The following is a 19,161-nucleotide window of genomic DNA, read 5'->3' on the forward strand; positions in this document are numbered from 1 at the left end:
CCCTCCCTCAGAGAAGCCTTTATGATCTCTACTAGGCCTTCTGCAACAACCTCCCTGCCAGATAGTATTAGCCATGTCGGGCAAGGGTCAAGAGAACAGGTGGTAGGCTGCATCGCTACAAGCAGCTTGTCCACATCCTCACAAGTCACAAACTGAAACTGAACCAGCCTGACCACATAACTGGACACCTCCAATTCAGACACTGCAGAAATTGTGAGGTCTAAATCCAAGTCAGCCCAAATACGAGAAATTTTATCCACAAAAAACTCATTAAACGTGTCACAGCGGGTAACAGATGGTTCCAAATTCTGATTCAAGGAAGGAGGGGCACTTACTAGCCCTCTCACAACCCTGAACAACTCCACTGGACATGAACTTGTGGATGCCATACGGGTTGAAAAGAATCGCTTCTTTGCCGCCCGTATTGCCAGAGCATAGATCTTCAAATGTCCTCTATGTTGTAATCTGTTGGATCTGAGTCGAGTCTTCCTCCATTTGCGCTCTAGCCATCTACCTTGCCGCTACAACCCCCTAAAGTTCTTCTGTATTCCAAGGGGCCAATTTGAAGTGGATTGCAGAAGACGCTTAGGAGCAATTATGTCTACTGCCCTGGTGTGTTTACTGTTCTAATTCACCACCAGGGTATCAACAGACTCACCAGCAGAGCCAACACTAAATCCCTCCAAGGTGGATGAATGGAATAGGAAACAGGAGGCAATGATGGGGTTCTCTCAGCTGAGTCACTCCACAAACACTGCTATGGACACATATATGGTCTTGAGGAGTAGCAGTGGGCCCTTAACAACCGTCCAACTATGCCAGCCCTTGACATCAGCCCTGATTGTTTAACCTGACTTTTAAACCCTGAGTGTTTAACTGACACTGACTATTTAACGTATCAACTGCCTAGTTTATGCACAAGCATAATAGTGGGCATCTAGTCTTAGTATAGTTTTATTTTAATTATGAAATACAGAACTGAGAAACAGGTAACTAATTTCTAAAGGTAGAACAATTTAATAGTTGAAGTAATTGCAATTTTAAATTATTAAATTAATAATTTAATAAAAGTTTAGAAACAATTTCAGTTTCTAAAATGAAGATAACATTTCCTCAAGACAATCTTTATTATATCTTTTGAAAGCATATTTGCTGTTGCTCTTTGGTGCCTGAAGAAGTCATCTTTCCCCTATATGTATTTCTGAAACTGCTTTGAACACACAGTAATTCCATCTTCCCAGGAAATTAGGAACAAAATCACTTGTGAAAACAATTGATGTCTGGCAACTCAAGTCAAAGTGATATAGGTATGTGCAGCACACAGAAAAAGACACTTAGAAAACCTCACACTACACTACACGCACCAATATGGACATATATGCACATCATATATCATGCTCAAAGTATTTTGTGAACTAGAAATGATGCATTTTTACATTATAGTGAAGAGTCTTGTAGCACCATAAGAATGAAGACATTTATTTCGGTGCAAGCTGTCATGGAATATAACCCACTAATAGTGCATGCACATTATATAATTATAAATAATTATAATATATTTTGTATATAATTATAGTTATACACTGAAGAAGTGTTATGTCCGCGTGCACCATTATGTGGGTCACTGTACCAAGGATTATCGCCGTGTTGTTGTGTTTGTGATGCGTCATTATTGCATTCACCATGCTCTGAAGTCTCTCTGTGACGTTTTACAGCGAGGCGACTGCGGTAGTGACGAGCCAAAACCTCCAGGGGGAGCCCGCGGCAAGGCCGCAATGGGCCCGGGCTGCTAGAGCCAGCAGGCCCTGTTCCATGCCGGTACTATCTGCCTCTTCTCTATCATACGCTCTTCGTCGCCAGCCCGTCCCACTTTCGCTTGCTCGCATCACACTTCACCCGCCCGCGCGGCCGGCCTGCGTCATCTGGACAAGATGGAGACCGCCGAAGAAGGTAACAGCCTGAACCCCACTGCCGCGGGGGCGCGGGGAGGGGGGGCTTGGGGTGGTTGGCTGCTTGAGGAAATGCGGCCGCCTTCCAGGGGGCTGTGTTTGCCGCTCACACGGGGGCACACCGCGTCGCTGTCCTCCTGTGCTTCGGCCTGCCGGGGCCCCTCCAGGTGCCGTGGGGCGCCCTAGATTCTAGTGTGTCTGTGTGATAAAGGCAGACGGTGTGATGGTGTGTGCGAGGGAGGCAAAGGTTTGGGGACCGCCCCCGTGTTTGTGGCTGCTTCAGCTTCTAGGACAGACATGGAAGGGTGAGAGCGAGTGTGTTGGTGTCTGTGTGGAGCATGAAATTGTTGTGGCTGCCCAAGGGCTGCTGGGTCAGCTGCAAACGGTGGCGGTGCGAAAGAATCGCGTCGTTTGGAATTATACGGCAACGCGAGATGTGTGTTGTGTGTGTGTGTATTGGGGCGTGTATTGTTATGGCTGCCCAGGGGGTTGCTGGATCAGAACTTAAACATGGGGGAGATTGCGTCATTCCAAAATGTGGCCACTCTAGAGGGGTGTGTGCTGATTTCCTTAAGGCTTGTGGGTTTCTAGTTCAGTATTTAAATGTAAACATGGAAAGACAGTGTGTGGCTTGTACAAGAGGGAGGACGTTTCTTGCTCGGCAGGACAGGTGTCCCCGATGGGGTTGAATTAGGCTTGGTATAGTAGCTGGGGTGAGTGAGTCAGTTGGCCTGATTGGCCTTTCTCTTATGTAACCTTTCGGAGAGGTGAGGCTACAATAAAATGTAGTTGCAGCTGGAATATTTGGGGTAGGGTGGCATGCTGATTTTTGTGCTTTTTGTTTTTGTTTGTAATAGTTCCTCCTTCTCCAAAAGCTGTTGGGACAAATTGTAAAGTAGTAGGTATGTTAGTGACTAGCAACAAAAACAGAGAGAGTCCTGTGTTATGTTTGAGCAGCTGAAGTCCGCTGAGGCTGATAAACAGATGGCACCCAAGGGTACCTGTGAGTCTGTGGCTGAGGTAGGATTTATCCAGATACAAGTCCCGCTTTTCTGTTTCACCACACTGATTCCTAGTGTGGACACATAGGAATCACTCATACACATACTAAGTTAGAGATGGTTTTATCTTCTATGATCTCCCAAGAGTCTGTGCATATAGCAGAATGTAGTGAGGAATGGGGTAAGAGGTAGTTTATTTCTCCTACAGTGATGGGCTATTGGTAGATTTTCTTCTTTGACCTCATACCTGAAATAAAGGTCTGCCGGAACTGGAAAACACAATTATAGGTGCCCCTTGTTATCTATGGTTTCGGCACTCATGGTTTCACGTATCTGTGGTCAGGCAATATATACTCAACATTGTTTTCTGTAGTATGCGGCCTCACATATCTGCGGTTTTCAGCAGCGCAATTCAGCCCTTACATGGTCATGCTCCCGCTGCTGCACATGTTCATGGGTTGTGAGAGGAGTTTGGAGGAGGACTATGGAGTGCTCTGGTCTGCATGTGTAGATTTTTTTGTGCTTCTAAAACCATTTTGGGTAGCGTATGGCAGCATTTGGTATCCTTAGGGAGCCATTGGGCACCTTCAGGAGCCATTGCTCGAGCTTTTGGAGGCTTTTTGGAGCCTTTTCTGGGGAGCTTCATGGAGCCATTTTGTGGAGCCTCTTGCAGCATTGTGTTGCCCTTGTAAGATGTTAATTATCATTTTTATAATAAATTTAATTTTAATGTTTATGAATTTTTAAATTAAAATTTCAAATTAAAAATTAACTTTTGATAATTACAGTATTGCATTTAATTTAAATTGCAATTAAAATTCATTTTAAATTAAAAATTGATTTTAATTATCCATTAAAAATTGATTATTCTGTTCCTCCTTGATTCTCACACACTCCTCTGTGTGTGTTTACTTGAATTGGCTTTAATTGTGTGCTGCCTGTTTGGCCAGCATATCAACCAATCAGGCCAAGGGGCTTGTGATGCTAAGTGTTGAACTTCAGTAGTGGGGTGAGGAAACTAGGGATGTGCTCAAAACATGATTCGGCATCCGAACTGCAGCACTATCCCTTTAAAACTGAGGGCTTACACAGGCCCTTTAACATGGAGGAGAGCAGGTTAAATGCTCCTCCGCTTGCCACCACTTCCGTAATCGTGGCACACACACACACACCCGCTATGATTGCACACTGGCAGGGTGTCTCCCAGCTGGCCGTGCATGCCAGCATCATGCAGCGGCTGCTGGGAGATCTGCTGCCGGCACGCAGTCATACCTGGGGCGAGTGCCGCATTTATGGAAGTGGCGAGCAGAGGAGGAGCAGATTTGGACCTGCTCTCCTCCGTGTCAAAGGGGCTGTGAAAGCCCTCGGTTTGTGCTGCAATTCAGACACCGAATTGCATTCAGAGTACATCTCTAGATGAAACATGATGGTTACACATTACTTGAGGAGTGGGAGAGCTGTAGTGGCCAAAGTAGAGTGCTGTGCGCCATCCTTATTTCTGTTTTTACCCTGTCCTTGCAGTGGGTTTTTTGGAAATTTTCCTGGGCTCTGGGAACCTAACCTGCAATTCCCATTGACTTAAGGTTTTGTTATCCATGATTTTGTTACCTGTGTTTGAAGGCCATAATGGAACCTCCATGAGTAATGTGGGCCACTTGTATATGTTCCTTTCCCCCCACAACTTCTTGATGATGTAGAAGATATAGAGCCATTTTTATTAAAGGTTTTTTTAATTAGTATATAAACAGAAAAAAGTAATATATCAAAAATACAGCAAACTTACAAACATCCTGCCTGAGAGATTTATTTTGAAGGTAAGGGGAAAGGAAGAAGGGATGGGTTGTAAACACTGTTCCCTATAAGGCATGCACACACTCACAAATTTTCTGATGTCCGCTCAGTTAATTTTAGATCTCGCTCAGGTTGAATTAGGAAGGCCCCACCCTGAATGCTTGTGCGCACACAGTGCCTTGATGCTTTTGCCCAGAACAAAACTCATTCCGCACAGAGATGAAAAAAATTAGAGGGACCACTGGTTGTAAACCCAGTTTGTAATTTTTCTATAATTAATTAAGTACATCATTCCAAAAGCTGTTATGAAAGTTAGGAGAGGGACTAAATGAAGCCACATAGTGAAGGAAAGGGAGCCATATGTGAACAAAGCGATTTTTTGATTAATCCCAGGGTTTGTCTCCTCTGATAAGTTAATTTTTCTGCCAGAACCAGCCATCAGTGCCTAAACCCTGAGATAGTTTTCAGTGTTTGACTATTTCTATATGAACCACAAATAACATTTTTTTATGTTACACTTTTGTTGGAATCCCTAAGATCAATAGTAAACCTTGAAGAGGATCTAGTTGTAGTGGATAAAGAATGATTTATGAGATAGTTTGGAAAACTGGGTCCCAGAAATTTTATTTATATATAAAATTTCTATACTATCCAAAACTCAGTCTCTTGGCAGGTTACAACAAACAAACAAACAAACAGAAAGTTAAAACATTTGTTAAAATAAATGACAACAGAAAAAGCAGTAGTTAAAACAAAATAAATGATATAGTAAAAGTTAAAACATTAGAATCTAAATTTTAAAACATTTTAAATAGATTTTAAAATATTGTTAAAGCAATATTTAATTAAAAGTCTGGGTGAATAGGTGCATCTTTAAAGACTTTTAAAAAGTTGTCAGAGATGAGGAGGCTCTTATTTCAGCAGAGAGCACGTTCCAAAGCATTTCTAAAATATTACTTGCTTCAGTAAAAAGCTAGATCTCGCAGTGGCAATCAGAAAAGAAATTTGATGGATGTTTATGATAAAGCTTTTACTTCTCTCTTGCTGTTTTCTTGATTTATTTTCTAAACACAATTTTCATATCTGTGGTAGCTGCCATCGGATTTTTAAATTCAGTGCTGACTGAAAAGATGCATTTCATTCCTACGTAGTGTTGTCAGTTGTCGAGCAGCCCATGCAGCCAGGTACTGAAGGTGTTTCAAGCAGTGCTGGCTTGAGAAGTTATTCACTTTTAGAATTTCTTAGGCCCAAACTTAGGGTTTGTCCAAGTAAATTAGTCAGAATAGGGTAACTGTCATAACACTGATCTCTCTCTGTGTGTGATGCTGAAATGATCAGCATTTTAAAAAATATAGTAGTGTCCAAAAATCTTAAACTTGTTTGCTCTGAGGCTTTCTTTCCTTCTTTTTTTCTTCCCTCTCTTAAAATAAATGCCTGTTTTGAAAATCACAATTCACATATGCACAAAATATTTGCAGTGGTAAAGTTTGGCAGAAATTTGTCCATAAACCAACTTAAGTAGTATATGTACAGCTGGCATAAAACTAGACTGTGGGCCAGCAAGCATTTTCAGGCTTTTAATCGTGATGCTTTTGCCACTTCAGGGCATGTGTCTCCAGCATTGTTCCCTCTAAGAGGGATTTCCAGATATTGTTGACTACAACTTCCAGAATCCCTGGCTGCAGTGACTTTGGCTAGGGGATTATGGGAGTTGTAGTCAACATCATCTGGGCATCCCTCTTAGAGAGAACACTGGTCTCCAGAATTTAACTTGTGTCATTGCTGGTTTGCTTCAGGGCAGTTTCATATGTTACTAAGAGAGTCAACAGAATGTCCATGAATGGAACAATAATATTGCCACCCTTAATGTGCCTGTGCTCCTCAATGTCACTGGCAACACATAAGTTACTGCAAACAGCAACAAGATCTTCTCAAGTGTTTCAGTGCCAACATTTTGCACCTGAAAAAGTAAGGTACCTTTGGATTGTTCTGTTTCCCTTAAAGAGTTTTTGAAGCATCTGAATGGTGTGGCTGTTCCAATATGTTTGCTGGGATCCACTGTGATAGAAGCAGTCTCCTGGCAGCCTTGTTGACCTGCCCTTGGACTCCAGCCCAGCTTTCATTGCAGTGATTCTGGCCTAGATCCAGTCTGTGAAAGTATGCCTCCCAGCTGCTTCCCATTAACTTGATTCTACAGCTGACCACATGAATGGTGTAATGCACGGGTGTCTAACTTTGGCCTTCCAGCTGTTTTTGGCCTGCAGCTTCGATCATCCCCAGTCAGAATGGCCAGTAGCTAGGAATGATGGGAATTCTAGTCCCAAAGCAGCTGGAGGGCTACAGTTGGACACCCCTAGTGTAATGAGACACTGACTGCAGTGCTTAACACTGCAGCAAAGCTACAAAGTACAGTGAAGGTCCTAGCCAAAAGGAAACCTGAGTTGTGGGACCAGGGAATGGCCATAAAAATTGGGGCCATGGACCTAGCCTGCACTTTCTTAGTTTCCCTGGACAAGTGGAAGAGCAGAATGCTGAGGTCTTTTCCCCAGCTGTGTTGTCGACCATGCTGCTTGCAGGTTTCCCTCCCCAGGCCTTGAAATAGGTCTACAGTCCAGTAGCATCTTACGACCAGCTAGATTTGAGAGCACAGTTTGTGCATAATAATCAGCTCTTCCTGATATCTCCAGGACTGTCAATGAGCTTAAACATAACAACCATACTCTTCAGTTGTATCAGAATCTCTCAGCTGAGACCGTCACTGTAGAGCATTTCTAGGAGAGATCTCCACCATCCTGAGGGAGGCTGACCCCTTTAAATTGTGGGTCTCCTGCAATTACTCAGCCACCAACCCAAAATAAGGGCTACACCTCTTAAAAGAATTCAAGTATATGTCTGTACACTCTGGACCCTGAGGACTTGTCATTGGCCTCAGATAAAAGAGGAGACAGCTTTACTATGTAAACTTTACTTTTACACTTTACCTAGGTGTGGTAGAAATGGGCCCTGTCAACATGGAACTCTTGGAGTGTGGCAGCATAAACTTTGATAATTTTCCATCTTAGTCTCATCTTCTGACTCTTTGCTGGCACCTTGTGGCCTGTTGTTGTTTTTCAAGTTAAGCTTTGCTGCTGTATAGGCTTTAACATTTACCTTGGATTTACTTTGGTCAGCTGCTGATACCATAACATATCCGTATTTGGATAGTGGAGGGGATGGCAGAAGGGTCCATATTGTTTTCGCTCTCTTTGTCTTATTGGACTCTCTTCTCTTGATCATGTCTATTCAGATCATTCTAAATCCTCTTGCTGATATGAAAAGACAAGGAAAGAGTTCTTCTTTGTCTTTTTTTACTGCTTAGGTTAATTATACTAAAGTTTATTCTTGCGGAACTTTGTATATTTAGCAACTGTTGCTTCATTTTCATGCCCTTATTGGAAGGGAACATAGGAAGCTGCCTTATACCGAGCCAGACCATTGGTCTATCCGGCTCAGTATTGTCTACACAGACTGCCAGCAGCTTCTCCAAGGTTGGAGGCAGGAAGCAGGAGTCCCTCAGCCCAGTCTTACAGATGCCAGGGAAGGAACTTGGAACCTTCTGCATGCAAGCATGCAGATGCTTTTATGGACTGTTGAAGTGTATATTCTATTCTCTGTTCTGACTTGAACTACTGGTTTAGGATTATATCTCACTTATTTTATATTCTAGCTGTAATAATACTTAGAATCCTTCTCCAAAGTATTCTGATTCACAATCTGCTGCTTTATCTTCCCTATGAACTTTGGATGTGTGTGTGTGTGTGTGTGTGTGTGTGTGTGTGTGTGTTTTAAAATAATATACAGATGGACCTCATTATCCACAGTGGTTTCGTTCTTGGGTAAGCCACAGATAGTGAAACTGCAGATAATGAGGCATTGGGATTTTGGGTGGTGGGGAGGTTCCTGGAATGAAAAAATTGGTTTAAAAGGCTGAAAACTGAAGATATAATTGAAAGAAAATGCTGTACCATGCTCTACAGGTCTCCAACTGTCCAGCAGTGCCCTCCAAAAGTGCAATATCACAATTTTTACATGAAAAATCATGGCGTTCCCCCTCCCCAAGAGCCATGGTTCTGCACCATGAAATGGTGACTGGAAATGACTTCTGAGGAACCACAGATGCGTGGTTTCTATCCCTTTTGTTTACCATGTATACCATGATTGGGAGTCAATTGCCCAACCATGGATCTGTGGAACCGTAAGTAACGAGGTCCACCTGTGTTGCAGATACTGTCTGTGCTTCCAGTATGGGTCAGAGTCTATTCTTTCCCCTGCTTCAATAAATATTATGCAAATTGGAAGCCTTAAGGAAATGTGGTGCAGCTCTGTCCTTACAGTTGGACTCTTGGACAGAGGCGGAAGTGCTGAGCCTGCTAATTCCTCATAACCGTTGACACAACTTACTGCAGCAGTTCTTGGGGGATTCTACTGTAGTTTTATAACTCCAAAGGCAGGTCTCTTGGGCACCCATGTAGCAGTTAATAAAAGTATTTAAGAGAATTTATGCATCATGAAGACCTGGGGGATTCCTGGCATGCCATGTAGTAAAGTGCTAAGGACTTTACATTTTACTCCCCAAGTCTTCATTTTTTTCTAGCCGCTTAACTCCTGACACCTTAGATGCTTGTGTTGGTGCAATCACTTGTTCTGATCATGCCTGAAACTCTACTTCTTTATATTAAGGTAAATAAGCCTCACACATGTAGACACCTCCCCTGCCCCCTAACCTGAGATGCTTTTAAAGCTGTGGACAGAGTGGTTTCTCTCAGAGTAAAGTGCACACTGAATTTTCCAGTCAGCAGCAGCAGTTGCTAGAACAGAAACACAAAATAATCTGTTCAAATAGGAACTGTGTACTTACTACTATTACTATTTCACTTTTCAACAAAAAGGTACTCAGAGGGGTTTACATAAAAGTGAACTAGATATAAGTTGCATGCTTGGTTAATAATATGCTCCCTCCTGCAATACATTGAACGGAGCAGTAAGCCACGTAGGATGCTTCTATGGAGCCTGAGTGCATACCAAAATGGAGTCAGGTGATGAAGGTTACTAGAGTGTTTCTGGACTAATAAGCTTGATGTACAAATATGACAAATATTTATATACTGCTTTTCAGCAGAAGTTTACAAAGCGGTTTACACAGATATAAACAAACACATATATAAAATGGCTCCCGGTCACCAAAAGGCTCACAATCTAAAAAGGAAACATAAGATGCCATCTGCTCTGTGTTGAATGCATACTGTCAGGACCCGTGGACTTCTTCAATCAAATGTAAGGGAGAAGCTCCACATTAGTGGTGAGGTATGAAAATCATTGTTGGCCTTGACCTAAATTTAGAATAAGCACTTCTTGCCTCCTACTATTCCATATGTCCCATCAGTCAAGGCTTTAAAACTGTCACTTAAAGTCAAAATTTTTGACTTTAAAATTTAATCAGCTATTATTATCACTAACTAAATGCTATTTTTGCTCATTATATGCTCCTGACCAAATGGGATTTCTCTGACAGACATGTTTAGTTGACAATGTGTGCTGTGCATTGAGTCTTATATACAATGCTAAACTGAACAAATTCCCAAATAGACTATCCTGGCCCATCATGCTGAAAAGTCCATCAGCTTCATTGACCTGTTCTATCTTAGATACCTACTCCTTAAGTTAAACTTGAAGTATAATTTTTTCAAAGCTATGGAAGCCAGTTATTGGAATCCCTGTGCAATGACTCCAGGAATTAACTTTTGCCTCAAGTCTTTCATTCACAGAGAAGTACCACATAGGAATGTCTTCGGTCCCAGTTCTGTAAACCATAAGATGCCTTGAGATGCATTATTAAAGGCGGTATAAAATTTGAACAATAATAAATAAGCCCTTGTAGTGGAGTTTCTTGTTCTTGCCCTGAGGATGAACCACAGCATTTGAAGACTATAAGTCTAAACACAGAATATTTCAACTCTTGTATCAGCACTCCCTAAAATAGTAACTTTGCTAGAAGACTGTGGGAAAGTCTCGAGTCACTAGGTTATCTATCATAAAGTAAAGTTGTGCCGTCGAGTTGGTATCGACTCCTGGCGCCCACAGAGCCCTGTGGTTGTCTTTGGTAGAATACAGGAAGGGTGTCCCATTGCCATCTCCCGTGCAGTATGAGATGATTCCTTTCAGCATCTTCCTCTATGCTGCTGCCTGATATAGGTGTTTCCCATAGTCTGGGAAACATACCAGCGGGGATTTGAACCAGCAACCTCTTGCTTCCTAGGCAAGTTACTTCCCTGCTGTGCCATTAGGTGGTTAGGCTATCTATCCTAAATCAGAATTAATTTCTGAAGCTCCGACCGACTTGGAAACAAATCCCACCACCACCCCACCCCACCCGCTTCTGGCTCACCAGACCAGTAAGTATATGGTTGCAAGCAACTCTGATAAATTATGTGTTTCGAATCGGATGAGCTTGCATTTTTTTAATTTTATTTTAAGAGCATTCTTCCCTCTGTTGTGTGCAAGATGCATGCAAATTGGAGGGAATGTCTTGCTTGTGCAAATTGTGAAAATGACTTAATGTAAGGTACTATTAATTTTTCTGATGTCCGCTCAGTTAATTTTAGATCCCGCTCAGGTTGAATTAGGAAGGCCCCACTCTGAATGCATGTGCGCGCACAGTGCCTTGATACCGCTGCCCAGAACAAAACTCATTCTGCACAGAGATGAAGAAAAATTAGAGAGAACACTGTCACGATCTCCCAACCTAACCTACCTCACAGCATAGCTATGAGAACACAGCGAGTTAACCGTGCTCATACTGCTCTGAGTTCCCTAAAGGAAAAGCAGGATGCAAATGTGGAAGATAATGCAGTTACTGGATAATTTCTCTTGTGGTGGTGGTGTTGTTGGTTTGATTTCTATACCGCCCTTCCAAAAATAGCTCAGGGCGGTTTACACAGAGAAATAATAAATAAATAAATAAATAAATAAATAAGATGGATCCCTGTCCCTAAAGGGCTCACAATCTATAAGAAACATAAGACAGACACCAGCAACAGTCACTGGAGATAGTGTGCTGGGGGTGAATAGGGCCAGTTACCCTCCCTCTGCTAAATAAAGAGAATCATCACGTTAAAAAGTGCCTCTTTGCCAAGTTAGCAGGGTTTGTGGCTTAAGATGTTTCCTAGCTTTTGAGTTCCTGCAATATCTAGAGAGTTGGCACTGAAGAATGCCCTCCAAACATCTTCATAAATTCTAGCTTGTGTCATCTCAGACTCTCCAACTGCTCACATTTGAATAGTGTGAAAATAATTGTAGTTATATTAGAATAGAATTTTACTTATTGGGTTAAAATGTTCTCAAAAGTCGTCATGTTGAGATTTATATTTCTCAGATTTCCATCTGGGTATAGACCAGGGTGTATAAAAATCCTCTCTAATAAAACGCTTGGTGTCCATCCGTGGACGGACACCAAGCGTGTGTTCGTGCCTCCCTTGGCGGTTCTGGGCATGTGCAAAGCCAGGGAGCCACGACCGCCAGCACCCGGCGGACATCTTGGACGGCCACAAGCGGCCGCCCTGAAGAAGCCGGAGAAGCGCCGGCGGGGGAAACTGGCTGAGGTGGCGACCAAGCTGGGGAGACAGGGGACGGAACGGAGGCCAACAGAGGCCGGCGGGACAGAGCCAACCGTGAAGGGCCCGGGCCGGCCGCGAAGGATGGCAGCGGCGCCTCCAGAGACCGCCCGGCCGGTGATTGAGGGGGGAAGAGGCGGCAGGGGAAGCCTGTCCTCCTGCCGCCCGCTCACCCGCCCTCCCAGCTTTCCAAAATCTCCTTCCCCGCTCCACCCCCCAATTGATTAAGGGCCAAAATGGCCCATGAGAAAGCCGTCGCCCCCACCTATCGCCCACCCAGCTGCCCGAGCCCACCTTACCCGCTCCAGCCCGCGACAGTCGGGCGAAGAAAAAAAACATTATTCACACAGTGGAAGTGAGGAGCTCAGGAACAGAGCTCCTCTCTGTGCTATGCTGCTGCCCAAACTGCCGCTATGGACGAAAGGACGCAACGTCCTTTGCGTCCATAGCGGCAGTTTGGGCAGCAGCATAGCACAGAGAGGAGCTCTGTTCCTGAGCTCCTCACTTCCACTGTGTGAATAATGTTTTTTTTCTTCGCCCGACTGTCGCGGGCTGGAGCGGGTAAGGTGGGCTCGGGCAGCTGGGTGGGCAGGTGGGCGATAGGTGGGGGCGACGGCCTTTCTCATGGGCCATTTTGGCCCTTAATCAATTGTGGGGTGGAGCGGGGAAGGAGATTTTGGAAAGCTGGGAGGGCGGGTGAGCGGGCGGCAGGAGGACAGAGGGAGGAGGGGAAAATGGAAAACAAAACAAAACAAAACCGAGAGAGAGAGACAAGCAGAAAGGTGGAAGAAAAAACAACAACCACTTAAAGGCGGGAGAGAAAGCTAGCGCCCGTTATCATAACGGGCTTAAAAATACTAGTCTATAATAAGAAAATATCAGATTTGATTTTATTTAAATTTTGTAAGTTTTTCCCCCTCTCAGAATAGTTTGCTTAAAATTTGAGTAGAAGCATGTGAAACCTATAGTTATCTCTTAACTGAATAATCTCCTATCAAATATATTGAGTTTGGCTGCTTTTCTGGGTAATAAAGAACCATAGGGATAATTTCAAGTATTATAAATACTATATAATACTATATTTGAGAGATACTGAAGGCTAAGGACTAGTAAATCATCACAGGTTTTAGGATCTAACCTCTGTCCCCAGAAGATATCAGTTGTGTATAACTAGGAGGCTCATCTGCTGTGCCCTCTCCTACCATTTTTACCGAAAACAAGACAAATATGAATTTAAGATGACCCGCTTAAAAAAAAATCCAGGTTAAATACCGGTTGTATCTGTGTTGATCCAAAAGGACAAGGACTTTGAATTTCAGATTCCACTTCCACCCCCACCCTCCTCCCCCAGTTTCTAACATCAAAGAGCTTGGAAAAAACCTAGTTTTGGATTCAGATAAATATACTATTTTTATGCTGCACAAACTTGGTCATTTGCTCATCTTTGGTAATATGAATATTTACTGTCTATAAACAAACATGGTGGTTAGATATGGAAAAATAGCTGTTCTATGCACTAACTACTGCTTCTTGCTTCTGAAAAGTTCTGGGCTCTTAGTTATCTCTCAACATGCAAAGGCCCATGGACTGCAGTGAGTAAAAAGTGTGGATTTCTGAGGTGGATCTGGCAGGGTCAGAGGGCTATTCAATATAGAAAAAGCAAAAATGAAACACAAAGCAACAGTGCTGGAAAGAAACAAAGACAGTATTGTTCATTGTGAGAGTCACTTAAATTCTTGCATCTTACCTTATCACAAAAGAAAACTGTCTTGACTCCTGCCCACTATAAGACCCTGTTTGTTTTATTTTATACAAATAAAGGCTCTCCCTGAGTTACAAACATCCGACTTGCAAACATCTATACTTCTAAGCAAAGCTGCAAAACATAGTACATTAATGAAGTCCCCAACTTAAAGATGCCAACCCACACATACAGACAAGTCGTCCTCTTGAGAACTATGTGCATTATGAGTTATGAACATCTAACTTGCAAACAAACTTTGGAACACCACCCATTTGTAAGTTGGGAACTCCTTGTATTACACAAAGTATACTCCCCTATGTGTATGTCCTCTATTTTTATTATTTCTTGTTTACACAGCCAGACAGGTTCTATTGACTGGTTTGTTTTATCCAGACATCAAGTCCTTCCCAAGGACCTGGGATGCCAGAATTTTATTGTCAATTGTTATAGATATCGTTGCAGAATATAGGCTGTTCCCAGTAAAGCTGCTTTTTGTAATTGGCTGATGGTGATTTCTGTGGCCCTTATGGTGTTGAGGTGCTCTTCAAGGTCTTTTGGAACTGCACCCAGGGCGCCAATTACCATTGGGATTATTTTGGTCTTTTTCTGCCACAGCCTTTCAATTTCAATTTGTAGATCTTTGTATTTGGTGATTTTTTCTATTTCTTTTTCTTCTATTCTGCTGTCCCCTGGTATTGCTATGTCGATTATTTTGACTTGTTTTTCTTTCTTCTCGACTACAGTGATATCTGGTGTATTGTGTGGCAGATGTTTGTCTGTTTGTAGTCGGAGGTCCCATAATATTTTTACATCTTCATTTTCTTCAACTTTTCAATTTTATGGTCCCACCAATGTTTGGCTACAGGTAGTTTGTATTTTTTGCAGATGTTCCAGTGTATCATCCCTGCTACTTTGTCATGCCTTTGTTTGTAGTTAGTCTGTGTGATCTTTTTACAACAGCTGATTAGGTGGTCCACGGTTTCATCTGCTTCTTTACAAAGGCGGCACTTGCTGTTTGTTGTGGATTTTTCTACTTTTGCTCTTATTGCATTTGTTCTTAGTGCCTGTTCTTGTGCAGCCAGTATTAAAGCCTCTGTTTCTTTCTTCATCTTCTTCACTGTCCTTTATATATTATTATTATTATTATTTATTTCTTGTTTACACAGTCAGACAGGTGTTATTGACTGGTTTGTTTTATCCAGACATCGAGTCCTTCCCAAGGACCTGGGATGCCAGAATTTTATTGTCAATGGTTATAGATATCGTCGCAGAATATAGGCTGTTCCCAGTAAAGCTGCTTTTTGTAATTGGCTGATGGTGATTTCTGTGACCCCTATGGTGTTGAGGTGCTCTTCAAGGTCTTTTGGAACTGCACCCAGGGCGCCAATGACCACTGGGATTATTTTGGTCTTCTTCTGCCACAGCCTTTCAATTTCAATTTCATTATTATTATTATTATTATTATTATTATTATTATTATTATTATTTGATTTGTATACCACCCTTCCAAAATGGCTCAGGGCGGTTTACAATTATTAAATAATATAGCCGTAAACTAACACGAACTATTGGTTAGATTAACTAGTTAGTGTACATCTTTTAAAAAGAAAAATGAAGTATATATGGGGAACTTGTTTTAAATCTGCCTTTGTGTGTGATTTAAGTCATCTTGATATAAAGCACTTTACCTTGTTCATTTCCCTCCATATATGTTCCAAATGTAAATGGGGGAAAAGTAAGGTGGAAAAGTGTCTCCTAAGTTTTCAACACATATGAAAGGTTAGTATGGAATTGGAAGAATACTGGTTTCCTGGAGAACTGTCCCTTGATGTGCTGCCATCAGATAGGTCACCCCTTCTGTTACCACAAACTTTTGATAGTATAACATCAAGTTCTGTGCCACTGTTGCTGAAGGTGACAGGAAACCTACATTCTCAGTTTCTTGTCAGGTAATGCAAGGACAATATGCACTGCTTTCCCTGCCTCCCCCTCAGTTTTATTTATTATCTGAAAGTGGTTTTCTTGTCTGTACTGTTCACGACTGTCAAGGAGCTGTAGTAGGAAGAACAATTTTTTTTTTAGTACTCTTGCACATACAAAGTCCTGTGGAGCATACATGGCACCATTCAGAGTTCACTACCTGAAAATACATACGTTAATCATGAAGACAGAAATATTGTCTGTCACACCTTGGTGCCTCCCTGTGGTCTCAGATACTGAAGAACCTGATAAATGGTCTAGGAACATCAGATACTTCAGTGGTACTGAATCTAAGCAGGTGTGGACTTGATCAGCAGTATGGATGGGCTTCTGCTGAAAGTCCCATACTTCAGCATAATATGTCTATAATAAATACTTTGGAAATTTCATGGCCAGAGGCAGTGTACTTCTGAATTCCAGTGGCTTTTGCCTTAGTTGCTGACCACTTTTGGATGCAAGATATGGGACTGGATGGATTTTTGGCATCTTTAGCATTTAGGATATGGAACTGGATGGATCTTTAGCAGAGCAGCTTTTCATGTTTACCAGGATGGTAGCCAAGACTGTGCTGCTTTGTTCCTAGCCGTTTATATGGCTCTTGCAGCCTACCACAGATGTGGATTATATTATGCAAGATTCAAAGCATCTTAGATGGAATGCATGCCTGCAGATAGATAATGAAATCTTAATCGCTAACCTTCATGGCTTATCCAGTAGATGGCACCTTATTTATAAATATGACATTGAGCTAATAACTTGGAACTTGCTGTGTGCGATCTACTTGATGAGGTGTACAAATGAGCCGGATTTCAAAGAGATATGATAAAAATTGCCACAGCTACAGCAAGTTAAAAAGTCTTGAAAATTGACACTGACCTTTTGCCCAAATTCTATTCAGGCATATCATATATTTCTTTCAAAAGTTGGTGAAAAAGACTGGTGTAATCTATTCAAGCTTGTCTAGGAAGGCAATCCTTTGTGGGTTTGATGAAGTTTGGAGCAGTGGTTCAAAAGTTAAGGTTTTCTCTCTTACCCCATTAAAGCCTATGGCTAGCAAGTGCTGGCAGAGTTCTACTGAGCGTGTCTGATTTGACAATGAAGCTAGAATGCTGCCACATGTTTGCCAGTCCTCTGACATCAGCATGGGGGTCAGCTTGTGGATTGTATTGCAAGTCTAATATTAGTTATGGAAGGTGAAGTCTCAGGGAGGAGGAGGAGGAGAGGAGACTTGGAATGGACTGTTGGGGAAAGCTGGGTGAGTAGTTAGAGCAATGTGGGGGAGAGGCAGTGTGGGGACTTGCTTTTGAGTAAGTTTGCCCAGGATTACTGCATCCTTTTCTCCTCCCTTCCTCTCTTACCTGTCAGACAGAGAGTGACTCCCTCACACTTTTTCAGAATTACCTCACACATCTCTCAGTTGATAGTCTTGTTGCCCATTCACCACTATCAGAATGCTGATAGGAAAATTGCACTTCTGCATTAAGAAAGTCCCTTTAACACGTCCATGGAATGAGCCACTTTAATTACACCTCTTTCATTAAAAAAACACTGAGGTAATGTCAGTGAAATCTAGCCTACTTACTGCCCCTGGTGGTGCAGTGGTAAAACTGCCGCCCTGTAACCAGAAGGTTACAAGTTCGATCCTGACCAGGGGCTCAAGGTTGACTCAGCCTTCCATCCTTCCGAGGTCGGTAAAATGAGTACCCAGAATGTTGGGGGCAATATGCTAAATCATTGTAAACCGCTTAGAGAGCTCTGGCTATAGAGCGGTATATAAATGTAAGTGCTATTGCTATTGCTATTGCTGCCCTATTGGAGGGTCCCTCTGCTTGGCACTCCTGCGGTTTCTCACACACTTGGTCTGCGGGATCAACGCTCACTGTGGCTGCTATGGGAACTTCCTCTCCTGGACTTCCATATGATTCTCAGGAAGGGAGACTTTGGAAAACGGTTCCTTCAAAGTCCTACCATCCTCTTACTTCCTCATTGACACAAGTTTGTCCGGTGAACACGCTAGCAAGTGGAGGTGCTCCTGCTTTGCCAAGCAGGCCTGTTGTGTAAGCTTCTGTAGCAACTCAGGCCCCTATTTCACTACCTGTGCCTCTAGTGTCCCTGCCCCTGCTAATTGAGCAAAGAGGCACCTTTTAAAAGTGGTGATTCTTTTTATTTAGCAGGGGGAGAGCAACTGGCCCTATCCATCCCTGGCACAACCTCCTTCCAGTGGCTGTTGCTGGTGGCTGTCTTAGTCTTCCTTTTTAGATTGTGAGCCCTTTGGGGACAGGGAGCCATCTTTATTTATCTATTTATATCTATGTAAACTGCTTTGGAAAATTTTTGTTGAAAAATGGTATATAAATATGTGTTGTATTCGTACTGTCAACAGCAACTCAGCCAATCCCTCTGCCACAAAAACCTCCATGCTTGGCTGTGGGGACTCAAACATCCTCTATACTTCTACCACTAGTAAAGTCTACTATTGAGACTCAAACACATATCCCACGCTCCCCAACTGGGAGCAAAGCATAGCACTGCATGGAAGTGGGAAATGGCACTCAAACTAAAGATTTCCCCCACAAAGTGGCCACCACATGCACCTTTCAAGGTACTATTGTACATATTGTAGTATATTTCTTTGTTTGTTTAAATTTATATCCCATTCTTCTTCCAAGGAGCCCAGAGTGGTGTACATAGTTATGTTTATCCTCACAGCAACCCGGCTGACAGAGAAGTGACTGGCTCAGAGTCACCTAGTGAGTTGCATGGCTGAATGGGGATTTGAACTTGGGTCGTCTTGGTCCTAGTCCAACACTCTAATCGCTACACCATTCTACTACACTGTTATAAGACTCCAATATAATGCAGAATAGTCCTAGTCATTTTTTTAAATGGAAAATAGATGAGTTAAGTCTTTTTGGACTTAACTGTACTGTATGATTTGCAAGTCTAAAGTATATTAGTATCTTTTTAAAAGTTTTGCCATCTCAAAAGTTGCTTATAAAAATGACTCCTCAATTTTCCTTTGAGGTATATATTAGTTGATCTTGTGG

At 42.4% G+C, this 19,161-nt stretch overlaps 1 protein-coding gene across 3 annotated transcripts in view; it reads left to right on the forward strand.

The window, feature by feature from the left end:
* Window positions 1-1,746: 1,746 nt before the first annotated feature.
* MARCHF6 (membrane associated ring-CH-type finger 6) overlaps window positions 1,747-19,161 on the forward strand; it is an 89,158-nt gene continuing 71,743 nt past the window's right edge. Inside the window, exon 1 of one of the 3 annotated variants that reach the window (XM_053246998.1) lies at window positions 1,747-1,950. In XM_053246998.1, coding sequence (XP_053102973.1) covers window positions 1,932-1,950 — 19 coding nt within the window. In that variant the 5' untranslated portion in view covers window positions 1,747-1,931. Of the gene's footprint in view, window positions 1,951-2,155; window positions 2,255-2,588; window positions 2,663-19,161 lie in introns of those variants that run through there. The other 2 variants (XM_053246995.1, XM_053246999.1) reach the window with 2 other exon arrangements.

This window comes from Hemicordylus capensis, chromosome 4 (genome assembly GCF_027244095.1).
Source record: "Hemicordylus capensis ecotype Gifberg chromosome 4, rHemCap1.1.pri, whole genome shotgun sequence".
Lineage (NCBI taxonomy): Eukaryota > Metazoa > Chordata > Lepidosauria > Squamata > Cordylidae > Hemicordylus > Hemicordylus capensis.